Genomic DNA, 16,761 nt, shown 5'->3' with positions numbered 1-16,761 from the left:
GCTACTTAATGAGAGACAGCCATATGACACAATACAGCAGTTAAGATGTAAAAGAGAATGTATCTGTTTTTAAATCCTAACCTCCTATCCATTCAGCAAGCAGATAGCCAGTTTTACGCTTCAGTAGCTGGTTAAAATTAAATAGCATCCATCTGCAGTCATCAGAGTTCACAATACTTACATATTTCTACTCATGTTCCACACAAATCTACATTTTATAGCCCCATTTGTGGATGCATACAGCAGGTTACTAGCAATCAGGAAGTGAATGAGAACCTTCTTATGATTAAACAGCTTTCTTTAGAAAGTGCTGCATGCTGCTTATATCCCTGAAAAGAAAACCAAGGGTGAAGTATTACAGACCATATGTCAAGTAATGATGCTGAAAATGCAAATGCATCCCAAAATGAAAAGACCAAGTTGCCTGACTCTTATAATGGCTGTGCTTTATAAATTACTTCCCCTATTCCACTTTTAAAATCTCATGATTTCCTCATATCCTTGTTGTCCTATTTCTTCCATGAGCTAAATCTCAGAAAGTCTTTATCAGCTTCAGAATTAGCAGCAGGTAGGTTATCTGAACTCAAGATCAATGCAGTGCTGCCCACTTATACACCTGATACAAGAAAGTTTCTGTTTAAAGGGCCCATTTGGTGTACATAGCAGTGGATGTAAGTTCCTTTTTAAAGGAATACCTGATAAATGATGTAAATCTGTTACACAAATACTAATTTCCCATAGTAAAGAATGAAACAAATAGGTTAGACTTTAGATCTGCAGTTTCTTTGTAATGGTTAAACATGTCATGTGTGAAGGTAATACTATGTTGAACATGACAAAACCCTCTTAATGGCTTGTATGCCCTTGGAAGATACAGTACAGTTTCTATGAAAACTCAACCTTTTCTCTTCATTAATAGGCATCTAATGTCATGACACTGTTTCCAGGTACAATCCCTCCACTCATTAAATCAGTTGTCCAAAGTGAGGAAGGTCTGGCGACCAACGAAGGGCTAAAGATGCTGGTGACCATTTCCTGTATCTTGGTGGGGGTCTTGCTGCTTTTTGTGCTTCTGCTGATTGTGCGAAGGAGGAGGAGGGAGCAGAGACTGAAGAGACTCAGAGGTAAGAGAAGACATCTGGCATTTATTCCACATACTCCTAGTCACCTAGCGTGAATATATAAATGGGGCTGTGAAGAGAAAAGCTTGCGAGACTTTATATGGTGTACCAAAGATATTTTTCTACATAAAGTGTCATTTTCCTGTGATATTAAGTTAGTAACTATAGTAATACAGGTGATTTGTCTTTAAAAAAATATTTTTTTACAGAAATGAATATTGTAAAGAAATAACTTTTTGAAAAATAAGTCTCTCATCTCCATAAGCAAAGTGTTAAGTATCAGAGGGGTAGCCGTATTAGTCTGGATCTGTAAAAGCAGCAAAGAATCCTGTGGCACCTTATAGACTAACAGACATTTTGGAGCATGAGCTTTCATGGGTGAATACCCACTTCGTCAGAAGCAAAGTGATTATTTTATCTGGGGGGAAAAAATCATGTATCCATTAATTTATTTATTTTTTAAAGAATTTCAGCAACCCTTAGTTCCAATTTCTTTGAAAGATCATATTGGTTGTTCTTTGGGAGAGAGGGAAATCCACTTTTCAAGAAAACATAAGCTACGCATCTAGGATAATTCTGATGCAGTAACCAGATATCAATGAGCTAGAAAAACATGCCCATAAATTCTCTGACTTGCTCATATATATTTGCAAAAGATATGATTGCATATTGCTTATTGGGATGGACATTAATTATATTGTATAATGTACTATATTATAGCAGGAGACGTTTAATAATAGCATACTTCATTGTTCGCTTCAAATGGAAAAAGTTTTATACTGTCTATTTAACTCTGCTCTCCTATTATATCTCGTTTTCTTTGTTGTTGAGCTGTCCCTTTCTCTAATCATTACCGTATTCATACATAAGTGTCTGCACTTGACATAGGTATCCTAGCTATGAATTAATGCAATTTCATTGTTTCTTCTGATGAATGCACTTATCACTCCATCACCACTAATTGCAATGGGGGCAGAGTACCATATCTGCACCCTGCCCTGTGTGCCTCATGACTTGGCTGTGTTTGTGAAGCGTGGAGAATAGACATCAAGGCTTACTGAAATTATTTTGTTAAAAGCCTTTCAGAGCCTGCACTACATAATAACAAAAATATTTGTAATCCTTAAAATGAGTTTATTTCCAAGTACTGCATGAAAGAAAATTAGTCATAGATATTTCACACAACATGTGATCTTGATGATTAAAACTAGGGCCAACCATAGATTTTGCAGGATAACATGTGGAAATCCCTGTTCATCTTCCTCCCAATATTAGTATCCATCCTCCTCTTCTTCAGGTTGCTTCTTGCCTTGCTGTAGTGACACCTGCGTGTGTGTTGATGCAGGGCCGTTAGAACTGACAGATGTGTAGGTCACAGAGGAGGAGTGATCTTGTATTTAAAGCACAGTACAGGGAGTCAGGTGACCTGGATTCTGTTTCCTGCTCTTCAGTAGGTTTCCTGTGTGACTTTAGTCATGTCACGCTTTGTCTCTCTGCTCCTCAATTTTCCTCATCATAAAAATGGGGATAGTGATACTTACCTACTTCTCAGAGATATTGTGAGACTCAATCCTTTAATGATGTAAAGTGCTTTGCGATCATTGGGTGAAAAGCATTATTATTATGCACATCCAGAGTAATTATACCCTGATAATTAATTTGAGTTTTCATAGATTCATAGATTATAAAACCAGAAGGAACCATTGTGATCATCTACTGTGACATGCTGCATAACACACGCCATAGAACTTCCCTGCATTAATTCCTGTTAAAGCATAACTAGAGCCTATATTTTAGAAAGACTTCTAAACATTGATTTTAAAATTGCCAGTGATGGAGAATCTACCACAGCCCTTCGTAAATTGTTCCAATAGTAAATTATCCTCGTGAAAAATGTGCACCTTTTTCCTGAATTTGTCTGAATTTGTCTAGCTTCAACCTCCAGCCACTGGATCTCATGGTATCTTTGTCTGCTACATTGAAGAGCCCTCTATTATCAAGTTTCTATTCCACGTGAAGGTAGACTCTAATCAACTCACCCCTTAACTTTCTCTTTCATAAACTAGATAGATAGAGCACCTTGAGTCTTTTGATATAAGGCATGTTTTCCATACACACAGAATGCTGCAAAACAATACTCAGCATCCTGACAACCTATTCTCATGAAAACCTGCTTTGGAACATTACATGGGGACTTTACACATGCCCATGTAATGCACTATCAAGACATTCAAGACCCCATTCTGTCAAACTGTACAGAGTGTGAAACTCACCCTAAAGTTCTTCTAATTTATTAAATTATTCCAACTCCGAGAAGAATTATTTGTGGTTCTTCTCTGAACACTTTCCAGTTTTACAACATCCTTTTTCAATAGGGGACATCAGAACAGGACACAGTATTCCAGTAGTAGTCACACCAGTGCCAAATACAGAAGTAATCCGGGCCAGCTTTAGGCCGATTCGCCCAATTCCCCCGAATCGGGCCCTGTACCTAAGAGGGCCCCATGCTAGGGCCCCGTGCCTTAGGTGCCTTTTTATTTATTTATTTATTTATTACTTACCCAGCGGCAGTCCGGGGCTTCGGCAGCATTTCGAAAGCTGGGGGTTTGCTCCAGGGGTCTTCAGCAGCATTTCGGCAGTGGGGGGTCCTTTGGTGCCGTGGAAGACCCGGAGCAGACCCTCCCATGGCTGAAGTGCCACCAAAGCCCCGGACCACCCTTCAAAAAGCCAGTCCTTAAAGTAATATAACCGCTTCACTCTTACTAAATATTCCTCTGTTCATACAACCAAAGATTGCATCAGCCTGTTTGGCCACAGCATCACACTGGGAGCTCATGTTATTCTAATTATCCAACATGAGCCCCAAATCTTTTTCAGAGTCACTGCTTCCCAGGATAGAGTCCCCCATCCTGTAAATAGAACCTGCAGTCTTTGTTCCTAGATGTCTGATCTTACATTTCATTGTATTGAAAAATATATTGTTTGCTTGCCTCCAGCTTACCAACTGATCCAGTTGGTATCAGTGACCTGTCCTTTTCATTATTTATCACTTCCTCAATTTTTGTGTCTTCTGCAGACTTTATCAGGAAAAATTTTATGTTTTCTTCCATGTCATTGATAAAAATTATTAAATAGTATAGGGCCAAGAGCTGGTCCTTGCAGGACCCCACTAGAAACACCCCTGTTTTGACATGTCTGAATCTAAACTTTTCATTCCTGAATAGAAGTTGATATTTTGACTTTTCATCCCATTTCAGGATCAAAACAAATGTCAAAATATTTCTTACAGCTAAAGTTTGAGTACTATCAGTAAGGCAGTTTTAAATCCATTTAATGTGTGCTACACTGTTTTTTGTCTCATTCTAGTTTCTTATTCAAAATGTTGTGTGGTACCACATCAAATGCCATATAGAAGTCTAAGTATATTACATCAACACCATTACCATTATCAGCCCAATTTATAATCTCATCAATGAAAGATTTCAAGTTAGTTTGACAGGCTCTGTTTTCCATAAACCCACGTTGATTGCCATTAATTATATTATCCTCCTTACTAATCAAGTCCAGTATCAGCCATTTCATTATTTTGCCCAGGCCTATATTTACTTGGTTTGTCCCAGGTACCCTTTTAAAATTTTGGCAGAGAATTAGCTTTTATCTGTCATCCGAAACTTTCCTAGTGTTCCAAGACTTATTAAAAATCAACATTAATGGTCCAGAGAGCTCATTGGCCAGCTCTCTTAAAACTGTTGGATCCAAGTAGTTTGGAACAGCTGATTTAAAAATATCTAACTTTAGTAGATGCTGTTTAACATCTTCCTGAGTTCCTGTCACAATGGAAAGTATTTCATCATATGATATGAAGACATCATCTGGCTTTTATCCAGTTACAGAAAAGAAATATTTATTGAATCATTATAATCCTAAAGCCATCACTGACTCACTTTTCACTGACATTATTTACATTTACATTTAATATAATTCTGAAATTGTTTTCTCTGAATAAAGGCTTTTAAAATATTTTTTAGGAAGTGTGAACATTATTGCATGGTGTGTGTATCTTCATGAAGATACACAACTGAGGGAGAAGGGACCACTGTGATCATTTAGTGTCTGACTTCCTGTATAACACAGGACATAGAAAATCCTCAAAATGATTCCTAGAGCAGGTCTTTTAGAAAAACATCCAGTCTTAATTTTAAAATAGCCAGGAATGGAGAATCCACCACAAACCTTGGTAAACTGTTGTAACATTAAATTATCCTCATTGTCAAAAATTTCTAGTCTAGCATCCAGTTTCAGCCATTGGATAATGATGTACCTTTTTCTGGTAGATTGAAGAACTCATTCATAATATTAGTTCTCCATGTAGCTACTTATAGACTATAATCAATCTACCCCTTAACTTTCTCTTTGTTCAGTTACACAGATTGAGCTCTTTGAGTCTGACACTATAAGGCATGTTTTCTAATGGTCTAACCATTCTTGTGCATCTTCTCTGAACTCTGTCCAACGTATCAACCTCTACCAGAACTGTTCACGTTATTCCAGCAGCAGTAGCACCAGGGCCAAATGCAAAGGTAAAATAACCCCTCTACTCCTACTTGAGATTCCCCTCTTTGTGCATCACAGGGTCTCATTAGCTCTTTTGGCCACAGTGCCACAATGGGAGTTCATGCTCACCTGATTATCCACCATTGCCCCAACATCTTTTTCATAGATTGATGTCACTTGCAGTGCATTTTTCGTAAGAGCATTCTTTCCATGATCTATATTTGGGGTTACGGTTATGATCTAGAATGGGGTTATGGCTTCAGTTCTACCCAGGCAAATTAAGCAACCTACCCAGTATTCTCTTCCTTCTAAAGCATTTTAATGATTGGTTTAAAATGTGGAGACCGCTAAAAATTGTCTTCCTCCAGTGTTGCATGATGTATTATTTATTTATTCAAGAACTCTCTGTACAGAGACACTACTTGGTTTTTAACCAGTTGTTTACCCAATTTTTCAGCCATATTGGCTGAGGCACAAGGAGGTCAAGTGATGCCTGAGGTCATATAGTGATTCAGTAACTCAATATATAGTAGAACCAAGGAAACTGCGGACTTTCACTCTTTTTCTGCTATTAACCTAGCCCCCACTGTTACCAGAACAGTATCTCCTTTGCTTTGAATTTCAGCTCACTTTAATCCAAGCAAGAAATACCTGCACAGAATGATACCTGATACGTGGCAAAGCCCAATTTAAAACTGCAGTACAGCTCTGATTTCCCCAGTCAACTCAAATGGGTTAAGAAATATAACTAATGAGATCCCAGTGAGCAAAAGTGAGCGCAGAGGCTGGATTTTCCCATTTTTCACATCCTGATGTAGTCATGCACCAGAAGCCTTTCTAGCATGTACAGTTAGCATGCCAATGAGTGTGAATTTCTGCTTCAGTTAATGTTTTGAACATATTGTTGTCTTATTGCAATTGGCACAGGTGTTTTTTTTACCAAATTCACAGACCTTGAGTCACCCTTTATGTTGTCTCGATACGTTAGTTTTCATTCAGTAAGTCACTGCCATGCACGTGTAAGCTTTGTGCAGAGCATGGAAGGCACATATAGCCCTTATGTATTATGTTGCTGCTATTGTCTGAGGCAATGGACCAACTTGGGCAATTGCTGTGCTAAATATTGGTGCTGCAGTTAAACTGCAGCATTTTCTCATTCAGTGTTGTATGTACCATTGCATAGTGCTGCAGGTTTCCTTCTGGCAGTCTGGGTGAAATTGTGAGGAGATGCTCCCTTACACAAATGTTCTAAGGCCAGCTAAATCAGCATATGGATACCCTACCACGTATCTGTGGTGATGACAACATAAACTCACTCCATTTTTTTTTTCAGATACAGTGAGGAGCACAATATAGCTGAGCAGCAGCTGAGAATATCTGGAAAGAAGTTGCTTGAAACCAAGGGGAAAGGATACACGTGTGGGCATATTGATGCTGCATTGCATTTATTCCAGACAAGTGGCACTGGGTGATTCACAGTGTATTTGCTTTCTAGAGCCAATTGGACAGGCTGCAATGAAAAAAAGGAGCAAACATTTAATGAAAAAACTTTTTCTTGGTTTCAACTAGCATTCCAGCTATCTGTAGTCTCACTGTAGGAACTATAAGTTGCTGATTTAAAGCTTCCTGCAGGGTAGAGGAGAGTTTTTATGTATCACAGCAATGTTGTTAAGTCTGAGTTGTGGATAATATTTGGATCTGGTCTCTCCATTATCCCAAATATTGCTGTAACTTGTCAGCACCAAGAAACACAATTGAGAGCTGCAAGAAATCAGAACTTACTTTGCATCAGTGGCTGCATTTTCTAGGCAATATAGGCTTCATTTTCCCTTGTCTTTTCTACATAAAGACCTTGCCAAGTCCGTAAAACCACCATCAATTTCAGCTGGAAGCAGAAGCAGGCCCTTAGTTTGGTTTATAATTTTAAAAATATTGTTCTTGTTATTATGTAGCACCATTTGTATAAATTGTCAATCAACTGTTAACAGCAAAACCCATTGATGTAAGAGAGAGAGAGAGGCTCAGTGGCACAGTGATTCAAATGAGATGGGGCATTTCAAGTGAAAAAAACCCCTCTCCTCTCCATTTCCCGCTAGGGAAAAAGAAGGTTAAAACTGAAAGAATGGAATGAGCAGAAGGGGAGAACAAACATTCAGATACTTCAGTCAGAGTGAGGTATAAAACCCAGCGTAGATGGATAAGGTGGCTGGTGTCAAGATGTAGGGTATTGCAAATCCCTGTAGGATTTTAAAAGCAAAGAGAGCCCGTTTTGCATTATAGTCAAAGTTGAATAAAACTCCATTAAGTGTGAGGTATTAAGCTAGTGGTGATATGCTCCTGCCTCCTGGAACATGTGAATGGCTTGCCCATTGTATCCTACATCTTTGGAAGTTTACAGATGTGACATTTAAAAGACCATGTATGAAGAACTTGCAACACATGCAGTAGACCCCAGAGGTGATTAAGGAATGTAAAAGATTTCAGCAGAGGCAGGGAGAAGATAAAGACAAATTCTGCCAATATCCTGGACATGCTGATAGATTTGCAAACAAGGAGCCAAGGGAGGAAAAGGTAAATTTAGGGTTCCACATGACCAATATTTGACAGAACAACTCCTTAAAAGCTTGAAACTTGAAATTTGTTTTCTTATCACATTTCTTTCCCTTTGTTGCAGCTGCACACTGCTTTGTTGTTCTGGGATTGCCTGTGATCTCTGGACTCACCAGTTTTTAAATTACTTCATGTTTTGGATGTGGGGGGATGCACATCAGTCTTTGTTTTGTTAAAAATGCCACAAAAATAATTACATTCATTTTACAAACAAATAGAAAAGGCAACATTGAAAGAGAGACTTTGAGTTGACCAGCCTTCAAAGGGTTCCCTTTTATCTGTTCTCTCTGTTGATAATGATACCCAGAAAGGGCTTTATTTTAATAGTAGTTGCAGTAGTACCTATGAGAATGTCTACACAGCATTGTAAGCTTGGGTCTGTGGGACCTGTACCTGCAGACTCAGTGTTTCCAAGCCTGCACTTGAGCATCCACATTGCATTTGAAACCTGGGCTTCACAACCATGCTAGTGTAACCATACTTCCCTGCTCAGATCTGAGTCAGAACTTCAGCTTCTGTGGGCATATACCATGATATCCCAGAGTTCCTAGCACTACTTCAGGCTTGGTTCATAGTGGGTTGTGGGAGAACTTGTCTGTCTGTCCAGCTGGAGTAGGCTGGAAGTGTTTTGAGTGGTTTTTGCCCATCAACATATCCAGCTGAGCCATTATGTATCTGCACACTCCCAAGAGCCAGAGCCATCAGCATGGATCATAACCTAGTGGAAGAACTTCTCCACCATATGCTGTCAGTCCTATTTCAGGAATCAGGCAGAGCATATGCGAGATGCCGGTGAACATTTCAATGTCAGTTTTTGGCCTGCAGAAGACACCTCTCAGAGAGAGACACTCACATGCCAGTTACAGCCTAGCTGATGCTGTTCATGCCTTAGCTGTAGACTCCTCATATGTAGATTGGTGCTTCTGGAGCAGGGCCATAAACACAGACTGGTGAGATCACATCATCATGTGGATCTGGGATGACCTGCAGTGGCTCCAGAACTTTTGCATGAAGAAGCAGATGTTTCTGGAGGCTGGTGATCAGTTTACCCCAACCATCAGGTGCCAGGATACCCATGTAGAGGAGGTCATACATGAGTCCAGGTGCAGGTTGCTATAGCCATCTGGAAGCTGGCTATCCCAGTCTGCTACAGGTCCCTGGCTAGCCAGTCTGGAGCGGGCAAATCGGCTGTGGGGATTGTCATGGCACAGGTTTGTGAAGCGATCAGGACTCTGATGTACTCAGAGGTGGCGGGCATTACCATTGTTCCTGAAATAACTGCTGGCTTTGCACTGGGGCCATTGATGGGACTCATGCCTATAATTTTCCCTCCTCAAGGAGCACCTGAACACATAAACAGCAAAGGGTATTTATGCAGTTCCAAGCAGTGATCAGCACTCCATTGTAGGAGACATGTACAAACAAATAACATGAAGTCAGTCCCAGCCCCAGATAGTTTACAATCTAAAATTTAGATAATCAGTAGCAAATGAATAAACAGATAAAAGGAGCAGGAGGAGGGGAAGTGAGGGAGGCTACAGAGGCAAATTGAGTTTGGATCTCGAGGAGGAAAAAAACCATAATCTTAGAAATTGGAAATTGGAAAACGTGTAAATAAATATTCATAATAAATAACATAAAAAGCTTCCTCTTTCTGAGATGTATATTAACTGGGGATCTAGCTAATTTCAAAGAGCCACCATGGACTTTTCTGAGAGGCAGGTGGAACGGTTTCTGAATACTGGATGTCAGATAGGATTGGGACTCCTGGGAGGAACAAGACCCAACGCACCCCATTTTCCTATCTGTCTGAACAGCCCTCCTTCATTTGCCTGGTCTCCCATGGGAACTGCTTTGTCCTTGCTTCCAGTTCCCAACTGCCATCTGGGAGATGTAGTCCCTCAAAAAAGTCAGGCTGAAGATACAGCGAACCATTATGGCAAAAGAAACTTCAAGGTGGTAGAGTCTCAGTGTGAGACTTAGTTCTTAGGGGATTACAGTGGAAAGTTTTAAAATAAAAATTAAAAACTAGTGGCTTGAAACACACAAACATGCACCCACATGGACCTTTACTCCTGTTTGGAGCCATATTGAAGTCAGTGGGACTCTGTGAGAGAATAAGCGTCCACCCACTGGGATAGTTTTGAATGACTGACTCTTATTGAAATAAGCTGCTACCTACTGATTTGTATGTAGGGCTCCCTCTGAACGCAAAGGGGTAGTTCTGCATAATATCTAATGGAATGGTGTGGATACCTGATAGTGACCAAACAAACTCACCCTTTTGTGATCTTCCTTGGCCAATTCTCCAGGCAATCAGATTTGGTTTGGTGGTGCCCAGGTAGGGGATTGCTCATTTATGTCATGACCTGCTCCTATTCAGAAGTACATGAAACTTTGTGAACTACTTTAACTTATCTCAATTTCTTTTAAGTTAATTGTGTTGAAGAAGAGATAGTGCTAATGCTTTTATTAGGGCTGTTTTTGTTTTTATATTCTCTGTCTCTTTTATTGAATTTCTTTAGCTTTTTCAAGTTAAATTCTATTCTGTTCTAAATTTAGTTTTCTTCAAAGTCAAGATGAACAGTTTGCAATAAAGCCTTTAATATGTTTCTGAGCATTTTCACTGCCACTGGAGAATTATACATACTCTGTGTATCAGAAAGATATATGATAGTCAAATACAGTTTTAACAAAAATAAGGAGTTTTAGAGGCTATTATGTCTTGATGGCTGACCTGAGGAAAGAGAATAATCTCTAATAAATAGCTGGTCTGAATCTTCCACTCCTTAATAATCCATCTACCAAAAAACTTTCATTGTAGCACAAAAATTAAAGTGTTAACTAGCGACTTATCAGGTACTAATATTTGCCCTTTTTTCTTCTAGATGCAAAGAGTTTGGCTGAAATGCTTATGAGGTAAGAATAATGTTTAGTAATTCCAAATTTAATAATGTTTCTGGTTCAGGGGATTATATTGAAAATCATTCCTGGGAACAACTTAATTATTAAACCTTCCATTCCTGAATTCTTTGTATCTATGTGCCAAACACACCAGTGATTTCTAATGGTCCAGAGACGAGCAGAGTTCCACAGAAATCTGGTCACTCACGTGGTGCTGATTCACCTCCTTGTTTCCCCCTATAACATCATGTTAAAAGAGGCTGAAGATGCATTGAACACTTTCCTAGTATTGGATGTGCATTTAAGCAGTTGCTGAACTTGCTGCAGGGATTTTATTCAGTCAGTGAAAAGAGAGGTAATAAGTGCAATCGTAAATGGCAAAAAAAGGTGATCTATGAGGCAATATCTCTATTAAGATGTGAACCACAATATAAAAAGGTTTGAGAACCCCTGTATTAGTGGATTAAATTACAGAACAGGTTTAGGTCCCTTTGGACATTTTGCCTGTTCACTGAAGTGTTTTCATAATATGCATAAAAGGAATTGCTCTTCAGAGATCATCTTATTGAAGGCAATAAACCCTGGGAAGCACATATTTTAAAATACAATACACACACACACGCACACACACACACACATATATGTATCATTGCTAGCTGATTATAAGTAGAACTTTGTGAAAGTGGGGACAGTTTATTTATTATTTTGCTGTTTTGTTTTGAGTCATTTCACTATCCAGAACTATAATTCTTTTGTGAAATGACAACAAAATGACTGTTCTTGCAACAATAGCCTGCAAATATGGAAATTTCATATTTTCAGTGTTTATTGGTTTGTCTGGAAAAAAATGTTGAACTTTGAAACCATTGTGGGTTTCTGAAAATAGGACCATTTTGGTTCATATTAACTGAAAATGGTACTTATTTTTAAGAAAATAAAAACCTCCAGGATATCTGATGATCTGCCAGTTTGGACCATTTTCAAAAATTCAAAATCCTCCATCTCTGAGGTTTTAGATTTCATTTGAATGTACGGCACACCTTAGTTATTAGAGTATCTCTGTCTGGTGTGTTGGTGATACATAGGATTAATCAGTTAACCTAGATTCAAATATAGACTCCCATCCTGCAAACACTTACATATCTGTAAAGTCCCACTGACTTCAGTAGTACTGCTTTTGTGGGTTCAATTACATATGTGCATGTTTGCAGGATTGGAGCCCTCGGTAACGGTAAGTGACAAGTAAAAATGATTTCAATAGAGTCGTTCTTTGGTGTTTCTCCATCTCACAAAAAACCCACGTAGTTCAGCATATTTGGCAAGCCTCTGCTCAAAAGAGACCCAGTACTAACATAGCAGATCAGATCAAGTTGCATTGGCAAAATGTTTTAGTACAGCTATCATGTTACTTATCTGCAATGATTTCTGCCAGCCTTTAATTTTTGTGAGTACTGATAGTCATTCCTTCCCTCATCCCATTAAAAACCTGGTTGCTTGATTTAAAAACATCTACTACATATATATCTTTTAAAGATATAAATAACCGCAAACAATTATCAAAATAGGCATTTTGAAAAAAAATGTGATGTAGGACAGTTTCAAAAGTGACAGTTTCAAAAGTGATTTAGGACAGTGTCCAAGGGTGCTCAACTTGCGACACTTTCTGACAGCCTGCTTTTCAGAGGGCGCATGCACAGCACATTCTGAAAAATCAGGCCCCTTTAAGGGTTACCTCAGATTGGGTAACCAAAAGCTGAGGCTCCCAAAATGACTTGTTAACTTTTGAAAATTTAGGCCTTTTTTAGGCAAAGGAGGCAAAACCCCAATAACCCACAGAGTCACATTTGTTAAATTTCTTGATACATTATGAATAAGATTTCTTTATATTATGCCAAAACCTAGAATCATATGCAAATCTAGAAAGTCTAGAAATCTCCCTTTGGGATATTTGTGCCCCTGTGAGTGCATTTAAGAATAAAAAGGGTTAAGGTTGGCACTTTAGTCTGTGTTGAATGCCTTGGTTTGGGGTATTTAAGTCAGATCCCTGGGGAAGCTACGCAAGCCCCACTTATTAACCGTTTAATGAAAGTTGTATGATTTGCCCCTCGCACCTCAAATTAGTAACAGTTACTAGTGTTTGAGTTCAGCTTGGTGATGTTTCCTTTGGCAGCAAGTTCCAGATAAATTCCTCTTAACTGTTCATCATTGATTAGCATATGGAACTGGCTCATGTTTCTAATTTTGAGCACAGAATAAGACATACGTTGCCTCTGAAATCTCTAACCCAGCCCACACATTTACAAAGGAATCGTTTTCCATACCTCTTTTGCATTAACCTACTTGCTGACCTCAGCCCCCAAAATGAATGAAGAGTCATGACTGTTGGCCAAGTATCCAAAATGATCTTAGTTTTACACAGGTGCCATATGTAATCCCTTTGTGTATAAATGGGTGTGTAAGATTCAACCCTGTTGTGAATGAACATATTTTTTTAGTCATTCAATTGAGTGGGGGGTTAATGTCTAGATTGATTATTCAAAATGATGTTCACCTCTTTAATCAGTTTTGAACAAACTTTAACATATCGTGCATTTCACTTGCTTAAAAAACAAACAAACAAAAATATTTATCCATAGTCAATAAATGAGGTATGTTATATACACGCCATCACAATGTCTAGGGAGCTAATTAGCAAACTTGAGACAAATTTAAGGCTTATGATCAGTAGAGTCTCTTTTTTTTTAAATCATTTCAGACTAATTAAAATGTAAGTAAATTATATTTTTCCTATTTGGGAAGTAGTCTCTGGAATCCTTATCTATGAGATTATAATGCAGAGATTGGCCACCTTTGGCACGCAGCCCATCAGGGAAAGCCGCTGGCAGGCCGGGACAGTTTGTTTACCTGCAGCATCTGCAGATTTGGCTGATCGCAGCTCCCACTGGCCGCGGTTCACCATTCCAGGCCAATGGCGGTTCCAGGCGGTTCCATTGGCCTGGAACGATGAATCATGGTCAGTGGGAGCTGCAGTTGGCTGAACTTCCTAATGCTGCAGGTAAACAGACAGTCCTGGTAAACCAGCAGATTTCCCTGATGGGCCACGTGCCAAAGTTTGCCGATTCCTGTTATAATCCCTTGATGTTAATAGCCTGGATTTTCTAATGTTGAAGACCCAGTCACTAGAGTGGGTTGGGAATTTTTCAACATTTTTTGGGGATTGGAAAATGCCAATTCTTTGAAAAAAAAAGTCTATTCATGGAGACAAATCAGTTTTAATAAGAGGGTTTCTCATCTCCAGGATAGAATTTTGATAGAGAGAGAGAGAGAGACTTTTTTGAAGAAGGCTTCTTGGGGGTGAGTTCATGGTGGATTCTCCATCACTGACAATTTTAAAATCAAGATTGGGTGTTTTTCTAAAAGATCTGCTCTAGGAATTATTTTGGGGAGGTTCTATAGCCATACAAGAGATCAGACTAGATGATCACAATGGTCCCTTCAGATCTTAGAATCTAGGAAGAGTCTATGAACCTCACAGGGTTGTTGTGAGAATAAACACGTTACATACCATTGATAGGAGCCATAATTCCTAAGATAGACAGGGGAAAAGACTAGAAAAATAGATTCTGTCAGATATGTCCTAGCTCAGTTCTGGTGGATCCCATTGAATCTGTTGGGTTTAGAGGCATAACTGCTGCCCATTTTGTGAGGGGAGGAAATTCCTCTTACAAAATGATTCAGGAAAAATAAGGGGGCCCGTCTGGAGAGTTCCTTCCTTCCCTTTAGCATTTCCATGGAAAGGGGTGAACAGATCCTTGGATTTTAGTGTAATATGGAGGATTTTACTCCAATTTCTGAATTGCATATGATTATGCTGCTCAGTTTTATTACCCATTTTCATTTACTTGTTAGTAGATGGCTCATTCTCAGAGTAATTTTCTGGTACACAGACTTCAAAATTGTTATAGCTTATGTGATGATACAATAATCGTTTTATAGTCCTGTTCTAAAATACCACATCCAATGAAAAGAGTTAATCCATGAATGATAACAAGGTTTATAATTTCTTACTACTGCAATGTCAACAGAACTAAAGTCTTCATTTTTCCTTATATAATTAACGATTATTAATGGAATTTCTAATGAATTTTTGATTTCTTAACTTACCGATTCTTATGATGTTCCAGATTTAAATCATCACTGAAAATTAATTAATATGAGAAATTTATATAAGACACCATCTTCCCACTGACCTGTTTGGTCAGCTGAAGGGTTCATTAGTCAAATCTTAGAAATGCAAAAAAATGGCAGTTTTATAACTGTTCCCATCAGTTTCAATATTGAACAGCTGCATTGAAAAGATTTAATAAGGGCTTTTGATAGATAAGCCACTGAATAATGGCAGACTCAGTCCCTTGCCCCCACCTATTTTTTCTCATCTCCCTACCACAAACTTTGAATTAATACCACTTATTTGCTTCAAAGTACAAAGAAAGAAAATAAAATGTATGAGAATTTTGGTGAGTATGGTAATTATATTAGCTTCAGTTGAATGGATTTTTTAAAAGGAAATGTTTAAGTATCTTTTCATATGGGGGGCGTTTTCATGTTTGTCTGTCTTTTGTGCTTAGTAAGAACACCAGGACATCAGATACACTTAACAAGCAGCAGCAGACACTGAGGATGCACATAGATATTCCCAGAGCTCAGCTTCTGATTGAAGAGAGGGACACAATGGAGACCATTGGTAAAATGTCAATGTTGCTTTATATAATAAATGTTTTTGGTGGACTTTGCATTGCATCCTTTACACATAAAAAGGGCTAGGGTCCTAATTTGCAAGATAATTTGTCATGATTGAAAAGTGAATTGAAGCCTTTTCTGCATATGAATCATTTTGAGCTTTAAGGAACCCTAGAAAATTTAAAGTAGAGTAGGGCAGCAAAAAGTGAAGTGTTCCATTTTGACATTTTCAACATGAAAACTTTAATTTTCCATTTTAAAATGATTTTTTGTTTTGAAATTTTAATTTATTATGAAAAAAGGTTATTTTTAAAAGGTTGAAATTAAAACAAAACATTTCAAAATTACTGAAATAAAATGTTTTGTTTGACCCAATCTGAAATTTTTTTCAGACTATCTGCTTGTGAAATGAAAAGAAGTACTTCATGGAAGATAGGCCCATCAATGGCTATTAGCCAGGATGGGCAGGGATAGTGTCCCTAGCCTCTGTTTGCCAGAAGCTAGGAGTGGGTGACAGAGGATGAATCACTTGATGATTGCCTGTTCTGTTCATTCCCTCCGGGGCACCTGGCATTGGCCACTGTCGGAAGACAGGATATTGGGCTAAATGGTCCTTTGATCTGACCCAGCATGGCCATTCTTATATTTTGAGATTTCAAATTTTTGCCTCAAATTTGGGACAAGAAAAAATTTAAAAATCTCTAAAAGTTTTTGCAGGGCTAGAAAATTGTTTCCCACTCAAATCTACATAAAACTACCTAATTATATATCTGCCTAGCTATAGCAAAAGTTATTCTGTATATTGCTACACTGAATAAATAAGAAAAAAATT

The 16,761-nt window shown here is 38.4% G+C and overlaps 1 protein-coding gene across 2 annotated transcripts in view; it reads left to right on the top strand.

Annotated features, from left to right (window-relative positions):
* DSCAM (DS cell adhesion molecule) overlaps positions 1-16,761 on the top strand; it is a 680,512-nt gene that overhangs the window by 619,112 nt on the left and 44,639 nt on the right. For both annotated transcript variants that reach the window (XM_050933241.1, XM_050933240.1), the window contains exons 27-29: positions 948-1,124; positions 11,174-11,204; positions 15,818-15,933. In XM_050933241.1, the coding sequence (XP_050789198.1) occupies positions 948-1,124; positions 11,174-11,204; positions 15,818-15,933 (324 nt within the window). The remainder of the gene's footprint in view (positions 1-947; positions 1,125-11,173; positions 11,205-15,817; positions 15,934-16,761) is intronic.

Source organism: Gopherus flavomarginatus, chromosome 1 (genome assembly GCF_025201925.1).
Source record: "Gopherus flavomarginatus isolate rGopFla2 chromosome 1, rGopFla2.mat.asm, whole genome shotgun sequence".
Taxonomy (NCBI): Eukaryota; Metazoa; Chordata; order Testudines; family Testudinidae; genus Gopherus; species Gopherus flavomarginatus.
Note: the sequence above shows the minus strand (reverse complement) of the source record. Positions and strands in the feature narration are given on the sequence as shown.